The sequence below is a fragment of the Thamnophis sirtalis genome, unplaced genomic scaffold, assembly GCF_051295495.1.
Source record: "Thamnophis sirtalis isolate CommonGarterSnake01/CBP01778 unplaced genomic scaffold, rThaSir2_p1.2 scaffold_3, whole genome shotgun sequence".
Taxonomy (NCBI): Eukaryota; Metazoa; Chordata; class Lepidosauria; order Squamata; family Natricidae; genus Thamnophis; species Thamnophis sirtalis.
Window position 1 is genome coordinate 119170543 of NW_028261383.1, and position 19906 is coordinate 119190448.

At 43.9% G+C, this 19906-nt stretch overlaps 1 protein-coding gene across 2 annotated transcripts in view; it reads right to left on the minus strand.

Moving 5' to 3' along the window:
* TBCD (tubulin folding cofactor D) overlaps nucleotides 1-12026 on the minus strand; it is a 159330-nt gene extending 147304 nt beyond the window's left edge. For both annotated transcript variants that reach the window (XM_087709819.1, XM_087709818.1), the window contains exons 1-3: nucleotides 11922-12026; nucleotides 8127-8335; nucleotides 5216-5266 (exon numbers count right to left, since the gene is read on the minus strand). In XM_087709819.1, the coding sequence (XP_087565945.1) occupies nucleotides 5216-5266; nucleotides 8127-8316 (241 nt within the window). In that variant the 5' untranslated portion in view covers nucleotides 8317-8335; nucleotides 11922-12026. The remainder of the gene's footprint in view (nucleotides 1-5215; nucleotides 5267-8126; nucleotides 8336-11921) is intronic.
* Between the last annotated feature and the right edge of the window lie 7880 nt (nucleotides 12027-19906).

The following is a 19906-nucleotide window of genomic DNA, read 5'->3' on the forward strand; positions in this document are numbered from 1 at the left end:
ACCTGGGAAGGTGTGTGTTCTCCAGGGTGGGGAACAGGTTGAGTAGTGGTCGGCCGAACCTCTGAGATAGTTGGTAGAACAGGTCCGGATGTAGACGCCATTCCGAGTGGCCGACCGTAGACCTGCTCAGTCAATCCGCTTGGATGTTGTTGACCCCAGAAATGTACTCCGCCTGTATTGAGATCAAGTGTTTCTCCACCCATCTTCCCAGGGAGTCAGCCTCTGCAATCAGTGATTTGGATTGTGTGCCCCCCTGGCGGTTTATGTGCGCCTTTGTCGCCACATTGTCTATAAGCACCATCACATGATGACCTTGGATGTCATTGAGGAAGTGAAGGAGAGTGAGCCTCACCGCTCTCAACTCCAGCCAATTGATGCTGTGTGTTGTCTCGGGAGTTGACCGCCTGCCTTGTGCAATCTGTGTAGGTGGGCTCCCCAGCCGAAGAGGCTGACATCCATTGTGATGGTGAGATGGTCCGGTTCCTTGAAGGGAGTACCTTTCACCAGGGCGGGAGACAGCCACCACTTGAGGGAGTGACGTATCTTCGTTGAGACCTGCACCATCGCCTAAGAGTTGCTCTTGTTGGCCCTCTGGTAGGGCAGAAGGAGCCACTGTAGGGGTCAAGAATGAAGCCTCGCCCAAGGCATGATGGAAAGGCAGGAGATCATCTTCCCTAAGAGTTGGATAACTGCACAATATTGGCGTGAGAGGACTGCTGCACCTGCAGAACCCGTTCCTTGAGGCTCGCCACCCATTCTGGTGACAGGAAAACCTGACAACTCACGGTGTCGATGATGATGCCTAGGTGCTGCAGCCTGGTTGTCGGTTCTAGATGGCTTTTTTCCCAGTTCATTGAGAACCCGTGGTCTTGAACGATTCTCATTGTGTAACTCAGGTTTTGCGTCACTTATTGGCATGATGACGATTGTATGAGCATCCAGATAGCAGTGGAGTAGCACTAGATGGGATCTGAAGAAGGCTGCCACCACTGCAAGGATTTTTGTAAACGTTCTGGGGGCCAATGACAGGCTGAACGGCAAGGCCCTGTATACTGGTAGTAGCTGCCTGCATAAAAGAATCTCAGGAACTTGTGGTGGGTCTTGCGAATAGGGACGTGGAGACAGGCCTCTTTGAGATCTATGGATGTTAGTGGATCCCCTGGCCTGATGCAGCCCAGGATTGACTGAAGGGACTGCATCTTGAACCTCCTGTAAGCTATATGGTGGTTTAGCTTTTTTAAATCTAGGATTCCCCTCCACCCCCTGGAATTCTTTGAAACTAGGAATAGGATGGAACAAAAGCCTGTCCCCTCCTGACCTGGTGGAACCAGTTCTATGGCCCTGATGTTCCTGAGATGAAGGGTTTCCTGTTCCATGAGAGCCGTCTTGACCAGACATGAAGGGGTAGGGAATCGAATGAAGTGATGAAGAGTGGGGAGAGGAACTCTAGGGTCAGACCTATGCGAATTGTTTGGGTAGGGGCGATGTAAGGACCCGGAGCTGGTGGACTGGTCCGACGTGATCTGCTCCCATTGGGTGTGGAACAGTTGAAGATGCCCTCCTATGGGAGCAGTCTGTTGGTGGTCACTTATATCGCCTAAAGGGCCTAGAGCCATACCCCCCTTGGAAAGGGTGTTTAGAAAAGTTCTGCTGGCGACCCCTGTCACAAAAGAGCAGACGGTCCTGGGACCTATCCATGTTCTGTGGGTAGGAGCGATGGAAGGACCCGGAGCTGGTGGAAGGCTCCGTGTTCCAAAAGGACTGCCTCATGTAGGAATTGGAACCCTTTTAGTCAGATTTCTTAACGACCGAGGGCATGACGTTCTTTTTGTCCTTATTCTCAATAAGGACCGGATCCAGGGCCTCCCCAAAAAGCGTGGCCCCTTTAAACAGGGCAGAAGCAAGCTTCCACTTGGACCGCATGTCCACAGTCCAGTGTCTGAGCCACAAGAGGCATCAGGTGGTTACATTGCAGACCAGGGCCCTGGACGCAAACTTAGCAGCGTTCAGGGTGGCATCCGCAGTGTACTCTGTTGCTGCAATGATTTTATTGACATCCTGTCTCAATTTGGTATCCCTGGCCGGAATCTTGGTGAGTAATTGTCTCAGCTAGAGTAGGGAGGCTCTAGAAAGGAAGGATGCAGAGGCAGATGTTTTAATCTCCCAAGCCGCCGCCTGATGAGTCTTATGGCAGGCGTTCTCTGCTCTCTTGTCCTCTGCCTTGAGTCCCTCTAGGATACCAGATGGGAGCACTGAGGAGGAAGTGAGCGCCACTGGTGGGTCCACTGGGGGCAATTTCAGCAAGTCCTTCAGACTTGCATCTACTGTGTACAACTTCTTATCATTAGCACTAGGGATGGCAAGGGTACCTGGCTGTGCCCATTGCTTTTGCACCACATTAAGGAATAATTTTGTGACAGGAGCAATTTCTTGTGCTGGCACCTGCTCCTTGAAGAGCCCTTCGGAAAGGTCTGCAGGATCAGGAGCTGCCTGAGCTGGGGGCCTTAGCCTTGTTCAAGATAGTTTTGAAATGGACCTGCTTAAATAACCTCGTAAAGGTGGGTTTTTCAGACACAGCCCCTTAATCCGCCGAGAATTCAGGCTCCAATGTGGAGAGAATGTCTTCTTCCCAGTCCGAGTCCTCGCTGGCCAGAGAGGAATGGAGAGACTGAGATCGATGGGCCAAGGGTGCCTCCTGAGGGGGATCCTGGGTTGGGAGAGGGCGGGACATGCGTGGGAGCTTGGCCCGCTGCAGCATGCCTGCCTCTATGCTCTGGGAAATGGCCCTGGTTATGACATCTTGATCTCCAATCATTGGAGGGGGTTGGATGACCAGCTGCTGGGGTACCCACATGAACTGATTCTTCCTCAAGATCTAAGGGACATGCAAAGAGATCAGCCTGGTCAGCCATTGAGGGTCCTGGGGAACCCACCATGGCAAAGGAAGCAGTGGGAGAAAACTACTCCCCCTCCTCTTCACTCTCAGATATGACAAGCTCATGCCTGGGCTGGGCCTCTGGAGAGGGTTCCCTAGGAGAGACCGGCTTGGAGGCCTGGGCCTGTTGTTGGGCCTTGGAAAACTGCTTCTCTAAGATCTTCTGCCAGTGGAGGGCATCCTAAGAGCCAAGGTGGCGCAGTGGTTAAATGCAGCACTGCAGGCTACTGCTAGATCAGCAGGTCAGCGGTTCAAATCTCACCGGCTCAGGGTTGACTCAGCCTTCCATCCTTCCGAGGTGGGTAAAATGAGGACCCAGATTGTTGGGGGCAATATGCTGACTCTCTGTAAACCGCTTAGAGAGGCCTGAAAGGCCTATGAAGCGGTATATAAGTCTACTGCTATTGCTATTGCTATTATCTGGGCCGGAGCCATGCTTAGACCCCTGCCTGGAGTAGGGCTTGATGGCCACCTAGGCTGCCTTGCCAGCTTGTCTGGAATATACCTTGGTGGAAAGCCCTGGCTGCACTGAACCCTCAGGGACCCGGTCTGCCATGGCTGGAATGTTGAGAATTAACTGCTAAGGCAGGGAAACCCCACTCACCACCTTCATGGTAAGAGATAGTTGCCAAAGCGCTCAGAAAAGAGACACTGGAGGCAATAGGAAGCAAGGCCAGCCAAGGTAGATAAAAGTGAAGCCTTCTGCTGCGAGCTCCAACTGCTCCCAGCACCACGGAGGTCAACAGACGTTGCATAATGACCCAGGGGAGCCACGCCCTCCTATACCGCCACCTCAGTTGCTGACAAGTAGAGGAAAATGAACCAAGCCGCCGGCAAACCAGACAAAAAGGCTCCACACGGCGACCTGCAGAGCTAGGCGACCAGGCAGCTGCAGCTAGAACTGCGGGAAACTGAAAGCAGGAAACAAAATGGCAGCCAGAACTTTCAACCTCTTCAAATTGGCCACCCAAAATTGCCACCAGAACTCTCTGGGAGCCCTGAAGCAACATGCCGATTGTCAGCTCCTTAAACAAATACGGTTGGCAGCAGCGGAGACCTCAGCAGGGAGCCTGATCACAGCGGGGAGGCAGCGATCGCGCTGGCGTCGGCACTCCAACCCACGTGCCTCCCTCAACAGCTGCCTGCAGTTTCGCGGTGCCCGGGTGAACCCAGGACACTGGGGAGGCTGAGAAAGGTGATTTTGTCCAATTAAGGAAAAACTGAGAAATTTTGCTCACCCAGCCTGCTCACAATGAAGGCAAGGAAAAATTCCTTTATTAAAATGGAGAGTCCAAGCAATCTGTTAGGAATGAAGAGAAACCTGAAGCACTTCCACTGGGCTGACTAAATTGAAAAAAACTGCGGATGGTCAGCAGCAGAGGCGTAGCTTAAAGTTTCAATTCAGTCCTGGGCAAATTGGCTGTATTTAACCCATGCTTGGACTCATTCTTGTCTTAATTTCTGTTAAGTTTGAAGTTTAATAACATTTGTATGCCGCCCAATCCCGTGGGACTCCGGGCGGCTAACAATACAGTAAATCAAAAAGAAGAAGAAAGAAAAAATAGATTTAAAAAACACATCATGCACTCCATTCTGAATTGGGCTGGACCATATTTTGGGGTCAACAGCCCCAGGCCTGCCGGAACAGCCAGGTTTTAATGGCTTTACGGAAGGCCGGGAGAGTGGGAAGGGTCCGGATCTCTGCGGGAAGATCGTTCCACAGGGCCGGAGCAGCTACAGAGAAAGACCTCCCCCGGGTAGTCGCCAACCGGCATTGTCTGGTCGACAGTACCCGAAGGAGGCCCAATCTGTGCGATCTTACAGGTCGTTGGGAGGTGTGTGGCAGGAGGCGGTCCCATAGGTATCCAGGTCCCAAGCCATGTAGGGCTTTAAAGGTAACGACAGCACCTTGAAGCGCGTTCGGAGACCGGTGGGAAGCCAGTGCAGCTCGCGGAGGATAGGTGTAACATGGGTGTACCTAGGTACACCCAGTATCGCTCGCGCAGCCGCATTCTGGACCAATTGTAGTCTCCGAACACTCTTCAGGGGCAGCCCCAAGTAAAGCGCGTTACAGTAATCAAGTTAATGATATGAAACTGGAGGTGGATCAATTTCTTTCAGTAAAGCTGCTTTCAGAGGCAGTGTATTCTAGACAGAGAAGTCCCAAACACTGGATTAGAAAAAAATCTTCTACCATTAAGAAGAAAAAGAAAAATCAGTATCATCCATCCTAATAAAAAGGATGATTTTATCAAAAAATTACAGAATCTCGATATTTACCTAAATGAGGGTCCAAAAGATGAGGCTGCTCCTGGTATTTATTCATTATAACTGAAAACAAACAAAAAACCATACCCAGTTATCAAGCAGTTTTCTAACATGAAAATGACACATCAATGCTTTGGTGTTAAGAAAAGTCTTCCCTAAGATTTTGAACTCAGTAACCCTGCTGTGACTTTTTAAAGTGCAGGTAGTCCTTGACTTACAATCACAATTGGGATCAAAATTTTCATTGCTAAACAAGGCAGGTTGTCAAATGAGTCCTGCCTAATTTTATAACTTTCATGGTTGTTAAGCAAACCACTGCAGTTAAGGGAATAACATCGTCATTAAGCAAATACAGCTTCCCCCTTTGACTTTGCTTGTTCAAAGCCAGCTGGTACTATGTGACCACTTCTGTTTGGAAGTTGTCAGACATACTGCCTACCTCCTGGTATTCAGTGAAACTGAAAACACTACACTGGATACGCGCTGCATAAAAATAGAGAAATTCACCCCAAAGAAGTAATACGCAGGGCCATAAGGTAACTTCTGTATTTCTCTATTCTGGAAACTTCAGGAAAATTAAGATTGTATATAGTATACTATTACAGCAATTATTGTAATATGACAAATCATCACTAGATGGCAATCCAAGATAAATTAAACAATTGACTAACCATACTGAATAAGCAAGCTAAACAAAATATGCTTTTAACTATCATATATAATGTATTTGGATTAAGGCACCAGGTTAGAAACTAGGAGACGGTGAGCTCTAGTCTAATCTTAGTTATGAAAGCCAGCTGGGTGGCTTTGGACCGTTCACTCTCTTTCCGTCCAACTCACTTTGCAAGGTTGTTGTTGTGGAGGAAAGGAGGAAGGTGTGTTGGATAAGTTTGCTGCCTTTAGTTATTTGTAAAAATAATAAAGGTGGGAAATAAATAAATAAATATGGCTACCCAACTTGCAAACTGCAACTGTGGGTGGCTAATACAGGATTAAAAACAAAAATAAACCAGCAGCATAAAATCAACATTGAACATATAACTCAAGCCTTAAAATAGCAAAGACTTGGTGAAGTCTACAACCCTGGGTTATTCCTAAATCATATTTATAACCTGGAGGAATATAATGACCAGGATACAAATCTTCATTCTAATTAAGTTAGTGATGTATTAGATTGACAAATCTATCCTAAAGTGAAACATCATGTTTCAGTGCCTGACTTATGATATCAGTTCCGGCTGCAGTCATTAAGTGAATCATCCATAGACATTAACTACAGGGCGGGGCATAACCTTTTCCTAGGGGGTCACAGCAACACTTGTAATAACAACACAAATAATTCATACACCATTCGAAAGCCCATCAAAAACTGAGTTTATTGACACGATTTAATAGTCAGTATGACCACCATTAGCCCTTCGAACAGCATTCAAACGAGGTGGATAAGAACACAACAAATCTTCAAACAGTTCCGTTCGATTTTCCAGATTTTTCAACAGTTTCCAAATTCATTCTCAAAGTTTCAACCGAAACAAATTTAACATTTAATAGCTCATTCAATTCAGTTTTTTATGGGCTTTAAAATGAGGTGTCGCGGAAGTTGTAAACTGCTGTCGATCTTGCTGTGACCCCCTAGGAAAAGGTTATGCCCCGCCCCGTACAGCGTTACATGACTGTGACTTCCAACTTCCTGCCATTTTCCCACTAACTTGGTTTATCAGAAGCTGGCTTCTGATGTAAATGGTGAACAAATGACCATGGGACACTGCAACCGTACAAAAATGCATTGGTTGCTAATGTCCCAAATTGCTATCACATGATTGGAGGGAAGCTGAAATGGCCATAAGTTCAAGGATCAGTTATAAATCTTCTTTTTCAGCACTGTCATGACTTGCTGAATGAACATTTGTTAAACTACTTGTATTATAATATTAGTCAGATTTACTATGATACCATGTAAAGATTACGAAAGAACAAAGTTAGCATAAAAGCAAAGGCTAAGGTCTTCATTATTGTGCTGTTAATTGAATAAATTTTATAGAGCAGGGCTTTACTACTTTCCCAATTTCTCTACAGCCCCTCACTCAATAGCTCTCAAATATCTGTTCCAATGGGGTCAAACAATTTTCAGAATAATTTAGGATATCATTATGGGACTACATATTTAATGAACTAGGATCTTAAGTGTTACCTTTATTATTAAAACTCTTGGCAATCCATCAATTCAGCTATTAAATGCAATAGTTTAAGAACACTTTTGCAAATAATTACCTAACAGAAGCTAAATAAAGGAAGATTAGAAACTTTAAACTAAGCCCAAAATAGCATACAAGAAAACAATAATACTCTTGTAACTATCAGAAATCTTCTGCAATACTGCTTTGTATCCAACATTAAAATAATTCACTCTTTAAAAAAAAATCATCCATCCATCCATCCATCTCACTGATTCTGGGCAGTATACAAATAGACATAAAAACAAAAAAGCTATATACAAACATTATTATAACAGTTACAAACAAGAATAAAATAAATAAAATTAAAAAGGTGAGGAAGAGATTTCGGAACAATGTGCTCCTCTGTAAATCCCAACTAAGTCATTACCCTTCCTAATAAAATTTAAAATTCATTTTAGTAGAAAAAGTTATCAGGCTGAGACTAACAGAATTTTATATTCACATTCATATATTCTACTTTATTGATGAACTAGAAAAAATATTTAGGATTGTAGTCCTATTAAGTTAGTAAATAAAGGGAGATTAATAGTCTTAACTGGTTACTCTTATAATATACTACACTTGCTAAACAATGCAAATAACATTTCCAATGATTTATACAAATGCACAAACATATTTCTAATAAAGATCCTGATCAACATTGATTTTTATGTTTCTAACTTTTATTTTAAAATATTATCTTTTACCTTTAAACTTTTCAAGAACTTGTTCTTGCAGTTTTAAGTCTTCGTATACCAATCTAAGATGATTAATCAACTCTTTCGTTTCTTGACTCTCTATAAAACTTTCAAGTATGTTTCCTTTCGCAATGACATCAGGCTCCAAGCATTTGTCCTCTTCATCGTGCCCATCATTGTTCATCTCATTTAAAACCATCTTTCTGATAAATTATTTTCTAGCAAAATGAAAGCAAATTAACATTAAAGTTAGAGTTAGAACTACCATATTAATTTCTTTCAATAATAAAAATCTATAACAGAAGTGCAGGTAATCCTTATTATCACAATTGGAACTGGACCTTATGTTATAAAGCAAAACAGTTGGTAAATGAGTTGTGCCCAATTTTACCATCTTCTTTGCCATAGTCATTAACTGAATCAATGTGGTTAAGTGAATCACAAAGTCATTAAGCAAATTCATTTCCCCCCATTAGACCTCACTCCATTTCAGTGATATCTAAAACTTTTTTATCTGAACTGCACTATAACTATTCTATCTTCAAAATAAAGACAATTAACAGTAACATACAAAGAAAACTTAAAATATGTGACAATTTCCCCTCCCATCTCTTTTCCTAAATTTCCACATTACGGAGCTATAAGAGTGCTAACTGCAATATCTAGTTATCACTGGTTTTACGCATAAATAAATTTCAGAGAAGCTTTAACTATGAGAAAGGAATCTGTTTTGCAAAGGGTCCAGCTTTAATTTGAAAGCAGAGGGTCCAGCTTTAATCCATAAAGTAGATTTAGAAAAGGGTCATAATAAAACAAAAGATTAAGAATGTCCACAGCAAATAATTGGAGTTTTAATGAAATATCAGACCTTTTTCTTGGTTTTCCTATATTTACATAATATATTTACAAGAATTAAGAATGGATACTGACATAATTAAGATCCATTGAAATTCATAGATAGTAAAGATAGATATAAATAGAGTATTGGGGGAGGGGGGGGAGAGAATGGAATGTCCCCGAAAAGAAATGGAAATCAGATAAATTACAATGCCTCATCTATTAAATTAAATGAAATGTTAAATTACGGTAAGTTTATTTAGTAAAAGGAAAGATGAGTGAGATTGAAGCAAAGGGCCATGGATATATTGTAACAGGATCAGAAAGCTATTGATGCTATTTATTTGTTGCACTGTGTCAAATGATCCCATGTGGCTCTGCAATTTAAAACACAATAAGATACAACTAATCCAAACTATAACATTTGTTGTTAATTGTGAAGTCGTGTCCAACCCACTGCAACCCCATGGAAAATGTTCCTGCAGGCCTTTCTGTCCTCTACCATCCTCTGGAGTCCATTTAAGCTCATGCAGACTGCTTTGATGACTCCATCCAGCCACCTCATTCTCTGTCGTCCCCTTCTTCTTTTGCCCTCAATCGTTCCCAGCATTAGGCTCTTCTCCAGTGAGTCCTTCCTTCTCATTAGGTGGCCAAAGTATTTGAGTTTCATCTTCAGGATCTGGCCTTCTAAAGAGCAGTCAGGGTTGATCTCCTCTAAGACTGACTGGTTTGATCGCCTTGCAGTCCAAGAGACTCACAGGAGTCTTCTCCAGCACCATAGTTCAAAGGCCTCAATTCTTGGGCACTCCGCCTTTCTTATGGTCCAACTTTCACAGCCATACATTGGCTGTGAATACAAACTGTATCTAGGTACACCAATATATCAATGGAATTTTAGTTATGTCATTTATGTAAAAATATAGATGGGCTATATTTTTGTAGACTTACTTTTTTGTTTGTGTGTTTGTTTGTTTCAATTTATGTAGCCTTCCATTTCACAATAGTAACTCTGGGTGACTTACAAAATATAAAAACAATACAATAACCTAATATGAAATGTAAATCACAATCAAGAAGCTGTTGACAAATTTGAAATCAAAAATCAAATTTAGTAATTTATGTGGGGTAACCTAAGCGCCTTAAACTCTCAATTGTATTTTTGAGAATATACCTCTTAATTAAAAAATGTATCTCTCTATGTGTTTTTTTTCTATATGGTAGTACAGATAGTCCTCAACTTACCAGTTTGCTTGTGACTATTCGAAGTTACACTAAAAAAAGTGACATAACCATTTTTCACACTTTTGACTGTTGCGGCATTCCCACGGTCACATGATTTACATTCGGATCCTTGACAACTGACTCACATTTATGACGATTTTAGTATCCCGGGGTGATGTGATCAGCTTTTGCAACTTTCTGAAAAGCAAAGTTGCTGGGGAAACCAGATTCACTTGACAACCATGTTACTAATATAACAACTGCAGTGATTTACTTAACAAATGTGCCAAGCAAAGTCGTAAAATGGGGCAAAACTCACTTAACAAATTTCCCACTTAGCAACATAGATTTTGTGTGGTCGTAAGTTGAAGGCTCCCTGTATGCCAAATTTCCTTATTTCTCATATTATGATTGAACAATCAATGAACAAATATTACACTAATGGACTTTAATTATATAATCTATACCTCTTCAGAGCCAAGCTACATTTTGTACAATGAGCTTTATTAAAGTACTATCTCTAGAATAAAAAGATGTTACTGGTAAATTGTAATCACAAAGGCTAAATGCAATGTGTGGGCTGACGCTGCCCACGTATGTATACACACAAACACTGGTACAAGTGTGTGTATGTCTGTCTGTCTATATGTATGTATGTGTGTATGTATATATATATATGTATGTGGAGATATACATATATACTTCCACATACATATATAATCTTTTCACTAGGTGTCTTTGGGTCCCACAAACTCATAAGTTTGTTGTTTGGAAATAGGGGAAGAAGGAGCATTATGTACATCACCTCCAGCTCCTGAAGGCAAGGGCGGGATATAAATAAATATGAAGATTTAATAAATACATCTTCAGAAAGTAAACTGAACAAGAAATATTACCAAATCCATCTCATCTGTTTCTTTGGCCCCTTGATTTTCTTTTCACAATCCATTCCACGTTTTATTTATAACTCATATTTAGGTTGCTGCCTTAGTTTGTATAGGGTCCAATCTAGTCAACACTTATTTGCAGCATAGCGATTTCTATGAGCCTAAGTGAGCGCTGATTCTTTCCTATGGATATTCTTGTCTGGCTTTTTCAGCATCACCCTTAAAAAATGTGCCTTAAAAAAAAATCCCAGGTGTTTTGTTATCATTTGCTAGATGGAATCTGCATAAAGCCTGAAGGATGCATTTTCATCCTCAATCTGCAGAAATTGGGTGGCTCTGAAAAAAAACCCAGTTTTGCTCTGCAAATAAAATATAGTCATAGAAAAATCCTGAGCTATAGTTATTACAGCAAGCCTGCACCTTTTAAATGCCGCCCAGTGGACCGAACAATCTTGCTTATCATACTGATGTTTTTGGGTGTTACCATTCACTGCAGGAGCACCAATATTAAAGAGTAAAAACAGAAGCCCTCTGACCACTCTTAGACCCGTTCCCCTGGCTTTTCATTTCTCGCCACGCCTTGCGAGATGTATTTTTTAAGACTTAAATGTATTTGCTAAGGAAAAGGGTGTGGAATAAAGATGGTTTTAGAGACAAGCAGTGAATTCCCCGCCTTGGGGACACCCAGCATCCTCCTTCCCTGGGCGGACCGGACATCTTCCTTTTTGGGACAAAGCTCCGCGCCTCTCGTTGACCCAATCTCCGTCTCGCCAGCCCGATTTCCCACTGCGCCTCTCGTAGAGGCCGGACAACCCCCTGTAAACGGGCCCTCTTTCCGCCCCGCCGAAGCTTTCATTACCTTAACAACCAACGAGGCTCGTCGTTGGCAACTACCAAGGCCAGGACTCCGTTCTACGGCTCCCCGCGTGGGTCAGAAAGGCTAGAAACGTCAGGATTCTGCGTTCAGGAGAAGGAGGGAGGAGCCTAGAGAAGGGGAGGGAGCGGAAAGAAAGGAGCTGGCAGGGTCGTTTCTGCCCGGTTTTCTCTTAATTCCATTGTAGCAAAGCTGCTGTTTTCCACGCGTCTGGCTGGGCGCTACACCAACTTCTCATCAAGTGCATTTTATAGAAAAGGTACAGACTCCACGCCAGTAAAGGTTAAAGGATGGAGGCGATGTGTCTCAACCATCAGTAAGCAAATCCGAACAAGAACGGCGGAGAAGAGTTAATCCCTTTTCTTCCAAGGAGAAAATTCAGGATGATGCAATCATGGTTGTATTTTTGTCTTTTAGAAAGGATGTTATACTGTTTTGTCTATTTGTGAATCTGCCTAGGGCTGAGACAAGAAGGAAGGAAAAGGAAGGGATCTAAAATTAGAAAAATAATAATTCCTTTCTCACACACCCATATTATACTAAGACTGCTTATGAATTGGCTGGTCCCCAGTCATAAGTGAATTTATATACGGAATGAAAACATACTCTTATTCAATTAAAGAACAGTCTAGCAATAATAAAATTGTATTTTAGTATGGGTGGCCATAACAGATTTAATTAATTAATAACAATAAAGTTATTACGGTTTGCCCTATGGTTTGCTCGTAGCGCCAGTTTTTGCCCTCCGGAGCCTTCAGGGAAGCCTCCTGAAGGCTCCAGAGGCCAAAAAACAGATCTACAGGGTAACATGGAAGTTCGGGAATTGTGACTTCCAGTTTGGCCCTAGGGCAAAAAAACGGCCTCAAAAGGTGGAAGTCGTCTTGTGTGCCCTGACAAATGGCTCTGCATGCCACTGGTTTGCCATCATGGCCCTATACCATTTCAGACAAGTGACTGTCCAGTCTTTTTTAAAAAAGAATCTCCAGTAATGAAGCACCTACAACTTCTGAAGGCAAGCTGTTCCACTGATTAATTATCCTCATTGTTAGGAAGTTTCTCCTTATTTCCAGGTTGCTTCTCTCCTTGATTAGTTTCCATCCATCATTTCTTGTCCTGCCCTCTGGTGATTTGAAAAATAAGTTGACTCCCCCTCCTCTTTGCCGAAGCCCCTCAAATACTGGAATAGTGCTATCATACTGTCCCCCTTAGTCTTTCTTGTCTCTAGACTAGTTAAACACAAATCCTGCAGCCATTCTTCATATGTTTTAGTCTCCAGGCCTTTAGTCTTCAGGCCTTTAATATGAATGTCATTACTAGTCCTCAACTACAATTGAGCCCAAAATTTCTGTTGCTAATTAAGACAGTTGCTAAATGAATAGTGGCCCATTTTAGGATCTTTTTTGCCATGTGATCATTAAGTGAATCTGGCTTCCCACATTGACTTTGCTTTCTAAGAAGGTTGCAAATGATAATCCCAGGTTGCCAGGACAATGCAACCATCATAAATATACATGCCAGTTGCCAAGCAACCGAAGTTTGATCATGTGACTGGGAATGCTGAAATGGTCATATGTTCAAAAACTGGTCATGTCAGTTTTTTTCAGTGCCGTTGTAACTTTGAACATTCATCAAATGAATGGTTGTAAATTGAGAATTATATGTAGTGAAATAAAGGTATGAACTTAAATGTTCAGAGGTATTTTTATTAATCAAAGATGAGACCCACAGAAATTCCATACTGAACTTACACTCTTTACCAGGCAGAAGTTAACACAAAACAAAGGTCATTTTCTCTTAGGATGAAAATTGCCTAATATTTCAACCAACATTATTCCTGTTCACATGTACTAGAAATCTTCTGATATACTTTGTCCTAAAGGCTAAGTTTGTAAATTATAGTTGTTACTCATGAGATCCAAATATAGCCTGCAAGGTTTCCAAGGGCAACTTCTGAATCTTATTGAAGACAGTGTAGTGGGGCATCTGATTTAACCTGACAGTATTTAAATAATTGTAACTTGAAATCTTAAGATTTCTTAAAATTTCTATTTTAAGAAAATTTCTGTTTCTATTGTGTTTTATACTGTTTATTTGTTTTAGGTTTTTTATTACTATTTGTTATATTTGATATTGCTTAAAACCAAATATAACATGTCATATAAAAATGTAAAATATTAAACAGTATAAACAAAATAGAATAAAATAAAACAAAAGATGGTAAAAGAGAAAAGAGAGACTTAATAGTATTATCATTCCATGATTAGGACATCTTGATGCTTTCTGTGGAAATCATTGAAGATAGAAACTTAACAAATCTAAAGGTAATGGTAGAATTCTAATCTACTGATAGGAAATGAACCTCTTCCCATAAAAAGATATTGGGGGAAGGAGGTTGCACGGGAGTACTGTTAAAATATTCATGACTGGGAGAGACATGGGAACAAGGTCAGCCAATGAATAGGCATAGCAACTAAGTCAGCCAATGGGAGCTTAAACAGATCTGAGTCTGTGCAGAGAATTGAAACAAAAACTTAAGCAATCTACTGCTCTAAGAAGTAAACTAACAGTCTGTCCGGGCTTGTCTGCTGTGCTGAAATGAAACTAACACTTTGTCTGCTCTAAACTCTAAAATGAAACTAATTGTTCTCTCCTGCTTTTAACTTCTACCACAATGATGGCAAAACTTTTTGGCGGCCATGCCAAATGCAGGGGGAGCACTGGGAGGGGAGCATGCACCGGCATGCCACACCCATGCTTTGCATGTGACTACCTCAGCCCGCGTGCATGTGCGCAATCAGCAACACCACCACCCCACTTTTGGCACATTTTTTTCGCCTTCCCCAGACTCCAGAGGCTTTCTGAGCATGGTGAGGGCAAAAACAGTCGCCACTACCCCCCCCCCCCGACACCCTCCGGAGGCGTCAGGACCTTCCCTCACAAGCTTGCACTCAATCCCGACAAGACTGAGTGGCTATTGATGCTCCCTCCCAAGGATGGTCTACCTATTCCATCTCTTAACCTGGGGGGTGAAACTATTCGCCCCTCAGAGAGGGCTCGCAATCTGGGAGTCCTCCTGGATCCTCAGCTGACGCTAGAACATCATTTGTCAGCTGTGACCAGGCGGGCCTTTGCCCAGGTTCGCCTGGTGCACCAGTTGCGACCCTATCTGGACCGGGAGGCCCTTCGGATGGTGACTCACGCCCTTGTCACCTCAAGACTGGATTACTGTAACGCGCTCTACATGGGCCTGCCCTTGAAGAGTGTTCGAAGACTTCAGTTAGTCCAGAATGCAGCCGTGCGAGCGATTGTGGGTGTACCTAGGTACACCCACGTTACATCTATCCTCTGCGAGCTGCACTGGCTTCCCATTGGACATGCTTCAAGGTGCTAGTCGTTACTTATAAAGCCCTACATGGTACGGGACCTGGCTACCTGAGAGACCGCCTCCTGCCATTTACCTCCCAGAGACCCATAAGATCTCACAGACTAGGCCTCCTCCAGATTCCATCTGCCGGTCAATGTCGGCTGGCGACTCCCCGGGGGAGGGCCTTCTCTGTAGCTGCTCCAGCCCTATGGAACGATCTTCTCGTGGAGATCCAGACCCTTACTACCCTTCTGGCTTTCTGCAAAGCAACCAAGACCTGGCTGTTCCGGCAGGCCTGGGGCTGTTGATTTATCCAGTCCCATCCTAAGTTATGAATGTTGTGGTATTTTAATGTTGTCTTTAATTTTTGTATTCCCCTTCCCTTTTTATTTGTAAGCCGCCCTGAGTCTCTTGAGAGTGGGCGGCATACAAACCCAATAAATGAAAATGAAATGAAATGAGGCTCCCCCTGATAATAAGCCTCCTGGACAACCACCCCTCCAGCCAGGCAGAGTGCCACTCACCAACCTAGTGATATCTCGAAGGCGCCAAGCCTCAGGAGCCGGGGGGAGGGGGGCAAAGGCACTCACATTGCTTGCCGGGATTTGGGATACCGCTAAGTTGGTGAGTGGTGCTGTGCCCAGCTGGAGCGGGGGTTGCCATCCATACCCTGACAGCCTCCAGGCTTCGCTGAGTTGGCATGGGGCGGACAGATACAGTTGAGTATCGTCCACGTATAGGTGGTATTTAATCCCGTGCCGGCGTATGATCTCACCCAGTGGCTTCATGTAGATGTTAAATAGGAGGGAGGACATGACCGAACCCTGCGGCACCCCATAATTGAGGGGCCTAGGGGTCGATCTCTGCCCTCCAACCAACACCGACTGCGACCTGTCCGAGAGGTAGGAGGAGAACCACCGTAGAACGGTGCCTCCCACTCCCACCTCTCGCAACTGTCACAGAAGGATACCATGGTCGATGGTATCGAAGGCCGCTGAGAGGTCAAGAAGCACAAGGATAGAGGAGTGACCTCTATCCCTGGCTCGCCAGAGATCATCGATCAGCGTGACCAAAGCAGTTTCCGTGCTGTAACCAGGCCTGAAACCCGACTGAAAGGAGTCCAGATAATCAGTTTCATCCAAGGACCGTCAGAGTTGAAAGGCCACCACCTTCTCAACAACCTTCCCTACAAAGGGGAGGTTGGAGACTGGACGATAGTTGTTCAAAATGGCTGGGTCCAGAGAAGGTTTCTTCAGGAGGAGTCTCACCACCGCATCCTTTAGGAGGTGCAGGAAGGATCCCTCCCGGAGAGAGGTGTTAACTATCGTCTGGAGCCAGCCACGTGTCACCTCCCTACTGGTCGAGACCAGCCAGGAGGGGCACAGGTCCAGTATACAGGTGGAGGCACTCACCGCTCCCATGGCCTTGTCCACTTCCTCAGGAGCGACAAGTTGAAACTCGCTCCATAAAATCCACTCAAGACCTTCCCCCGGTACCTCGGCTGGTACCGTGCAATTGGAGTCCAGGTCTGTCCGAATCCGGGCGACTTTATCCGTCAGAAACTGAACAAATTCCTCAGCTCTACCTTATAAAGGGTCGTCCGCATCCCTCCCTTTCAAGAGGGAGCGGGCTATTCTAAACAAGGCAGCTTCGGATGCAATAAGAGCAGAAAAATGCGCACATTTTGCCACCCATATTGCCACGAGATAGGTCCTGATATAGGCTCTCATCAGTACTCGGTCAGATTCAGAGTTACTAGCCCTCCAGCGGCACTCTAGGCATCTCTTTTGGCGCTTCATCTCCCGGAGTTCCTCGGTAAACCAAGGAGCCCTCCTGGATCCACTACCTCGGAAAGGCCGTAAAGGCGCCTAGTTTAGAACCCCCACCTCCGCTATATTCCAAGCAGCGACTAAGGATTCTACCGGACTGCGGACGAGAGCGTCAGGTATTTCTCCAAGTGCCGTCTGAAATCCCATAGGGTCCATCAGGCGCCTGGGGCGGAACTACCTAATCGGTTCCTCCTCCCTACAGTGGGGGATTGGTTTCCAAAAGTCAAGCCTCAGTAGGAAGTGATCAGACCATGACAAGGGCAAGATCTTAATGCCCCTCAAATCGAGATCACGTCTCCACTGCTCCGCGAGAAATACGAGGTCAAGCGTGTGACCCGCTGAGTGAGTCGGACCCCGGATTACTTGGGTCAAGTCCATGGCTGTCATGGAAGTCCTGAACTCCTGCGCCCCATCAGAGTGTTCACCGAGCGAAGGCAGGTTGAAATCCCCCAGCACCATAAGCCTGGGGAATTCTACCGCCAGCTCGGCTACTGGCTCGAGGAGCGAGGGGAGGAAGGAACTAATGACCCTCGGATGATGACAGCCACTCCCCCACCCCTTCTTGGGGTCGCGGCTGATGGAGCACCTGAAACCCTTCTGGGCACATTTCAGTGAGGGGGACTCCTCCCTCTGGGCCCAGCCAGATTTCAGTAATACATGCCAGGTCTGCCCCTAGGTCTAATATTAGGTCCTGGATGAGGGGAGCTTTGTGAACCACAGACCTGACATTTAGCAACAACAGCCTGAGACCAGGCCCTGACAACTCTCGCCATCTGGTCCTGGAGTGGAACTAACAGGGATCGCTATGACGTAGCGGACCCTCCTTCCCCAGTAATGGCTAGCCATGAAGTTCCCGTCGTACCTGCCCCTCCCTGTAATGACCGTAATGCTCTGGCCCACCCCCGCACCCGTAGACCCCATTCCCCCCCCCCGTAGCCTCCGCGCTCTCCGGCAGGCCATTTATATCATCCATTCTAGGATGGGAGGTAGCCTGGGCCTCCTACCACTTCTGCAATAGCACTCAGTGGAGGAGGCACCCGGCTGTACTCCCAGTCCTCTCATACATACACAGCCACTCACCCATACAATCCCATACAATCTTATATTTTTGCCCAGCTGAAAAATGTGGCAAGGCCTTAGTTTCAGGACAGGTCGTATTTTGGGGGAAACACATTATTGGTATTGTACATTTATTCATTTGTTATTATGTATGTAAAGAAGTTAATGAATCCAGCTGAATCAATTATCTGTGTGTGTTTTCAGGATTTGATTTTTCTGCAACCAAGTCTGATAAGTCCAATATACATATATGTAAGCTAGTAGAGAAAAGGCAGTGGGGAAAATACATGTAATAAATTCTTAGGTTCATTCTGACCACAAGGGCATCATCTCTCACTGAGGGTACAACAAAATAATCAGTGGTGGGATTTTTCTTTGATCTAGCATGGCCATATTTAAATAATTGTTGGATCTTGTTTGCCAAGATTTCTTAAGATATAGCACGGCTTTGAAGATTTCATTTTTATTTATCCTAGATATTTCTGTGGAATAAAAAGATAAAGAAATTGCTTCAAGTTCACATCATAGTGTTTTGATCTCTGACAAATTGCTTATAAAGCTTGATAAGCACTTCCAAATGTCCATTTTAGGAATGTTAATCACGAGGAGCTTCACATTAAGGTTACCAGAGTTTGAGAGATGTAAACAGGGTGTTTTAAGGGAAATTAAAAGGAAATTCTCTATAATTGCTGTTGATCCCAGGAAGGAAGCCCAATGAAAGGGGGATGTGGGGAAGTGATAGGATTTCATCTAAAGTGTATTAGGGAGGAAAATGTTAAACTTCCCCTTCCTATTCATTGCCACCTAAACAAAAATCATACTCCACTATCATCTCTTTTGATTAACAAAAATCCCCAGTCTAACTAATTATGATTTCAGCCTTATCACTGATTTGGTCATAAGAGTTCAATCAGGTTGGTGTTGGAAACTTATGGTCTTATTCTGGAAGAGAGAATGTTTTTTTTTTCCCATTTTCACTCCCCTTCAACCTTTTACCAGTGCACCCGAAGGTTAGGAACAACTGATGTAAAAAAAATAAAAAATCTTTCTGAAACACCCCTCCCCCCCCAAAATAACTTTCTTTCCAATAGAGGTGGGATTTACTTACCTGCCCTGTCCATTTGCAAATATGAGTGCGCTGGCGCATGCGCTCACTTCGCTCACATGCACCTCATTTGTGCATGTGCACCGCCTTCTGTGCATATGCAGTGCTTACGCATTACATTGGGGCGGGTGGGCAGAGCCTCCTGCAGCCGCTGCTACAAGTTCGCACGAACCGGAGTGAAGCGGATGAATACCATCTCTGCTTTCCAAGTAAAAATATACCTATATTTACAAGGCAGCCATTAATCATCCTTTATCTATGAGTTTGCAGAAACTGTATATTGCCATTTCATCTTCATTTCAGCTGACTCAGCTACTCCTCTACAATTCAAGCCTTCAAAATGCAGAACAACTATATTACTGATCAATACAAGGCAAAACCATGGTTAGCTACAAATTTTAAGAGAGAAGAAGCAGTTTCTTGTTTGTGTCCTATTCCCCTTCAGATTAATAAGAGGACAAAATGTAGAGTCATATACCCAACGAATTAGAGCTATCATTGAAACCATAAAATCCCAATTTCCTATTCAATGAGAGAGGGCAGAAGATTCTTTGTTTTTCCAATTTTTCTTCTTTAAATATTTCTATATATTTTATGGAGGTCATATTGAATC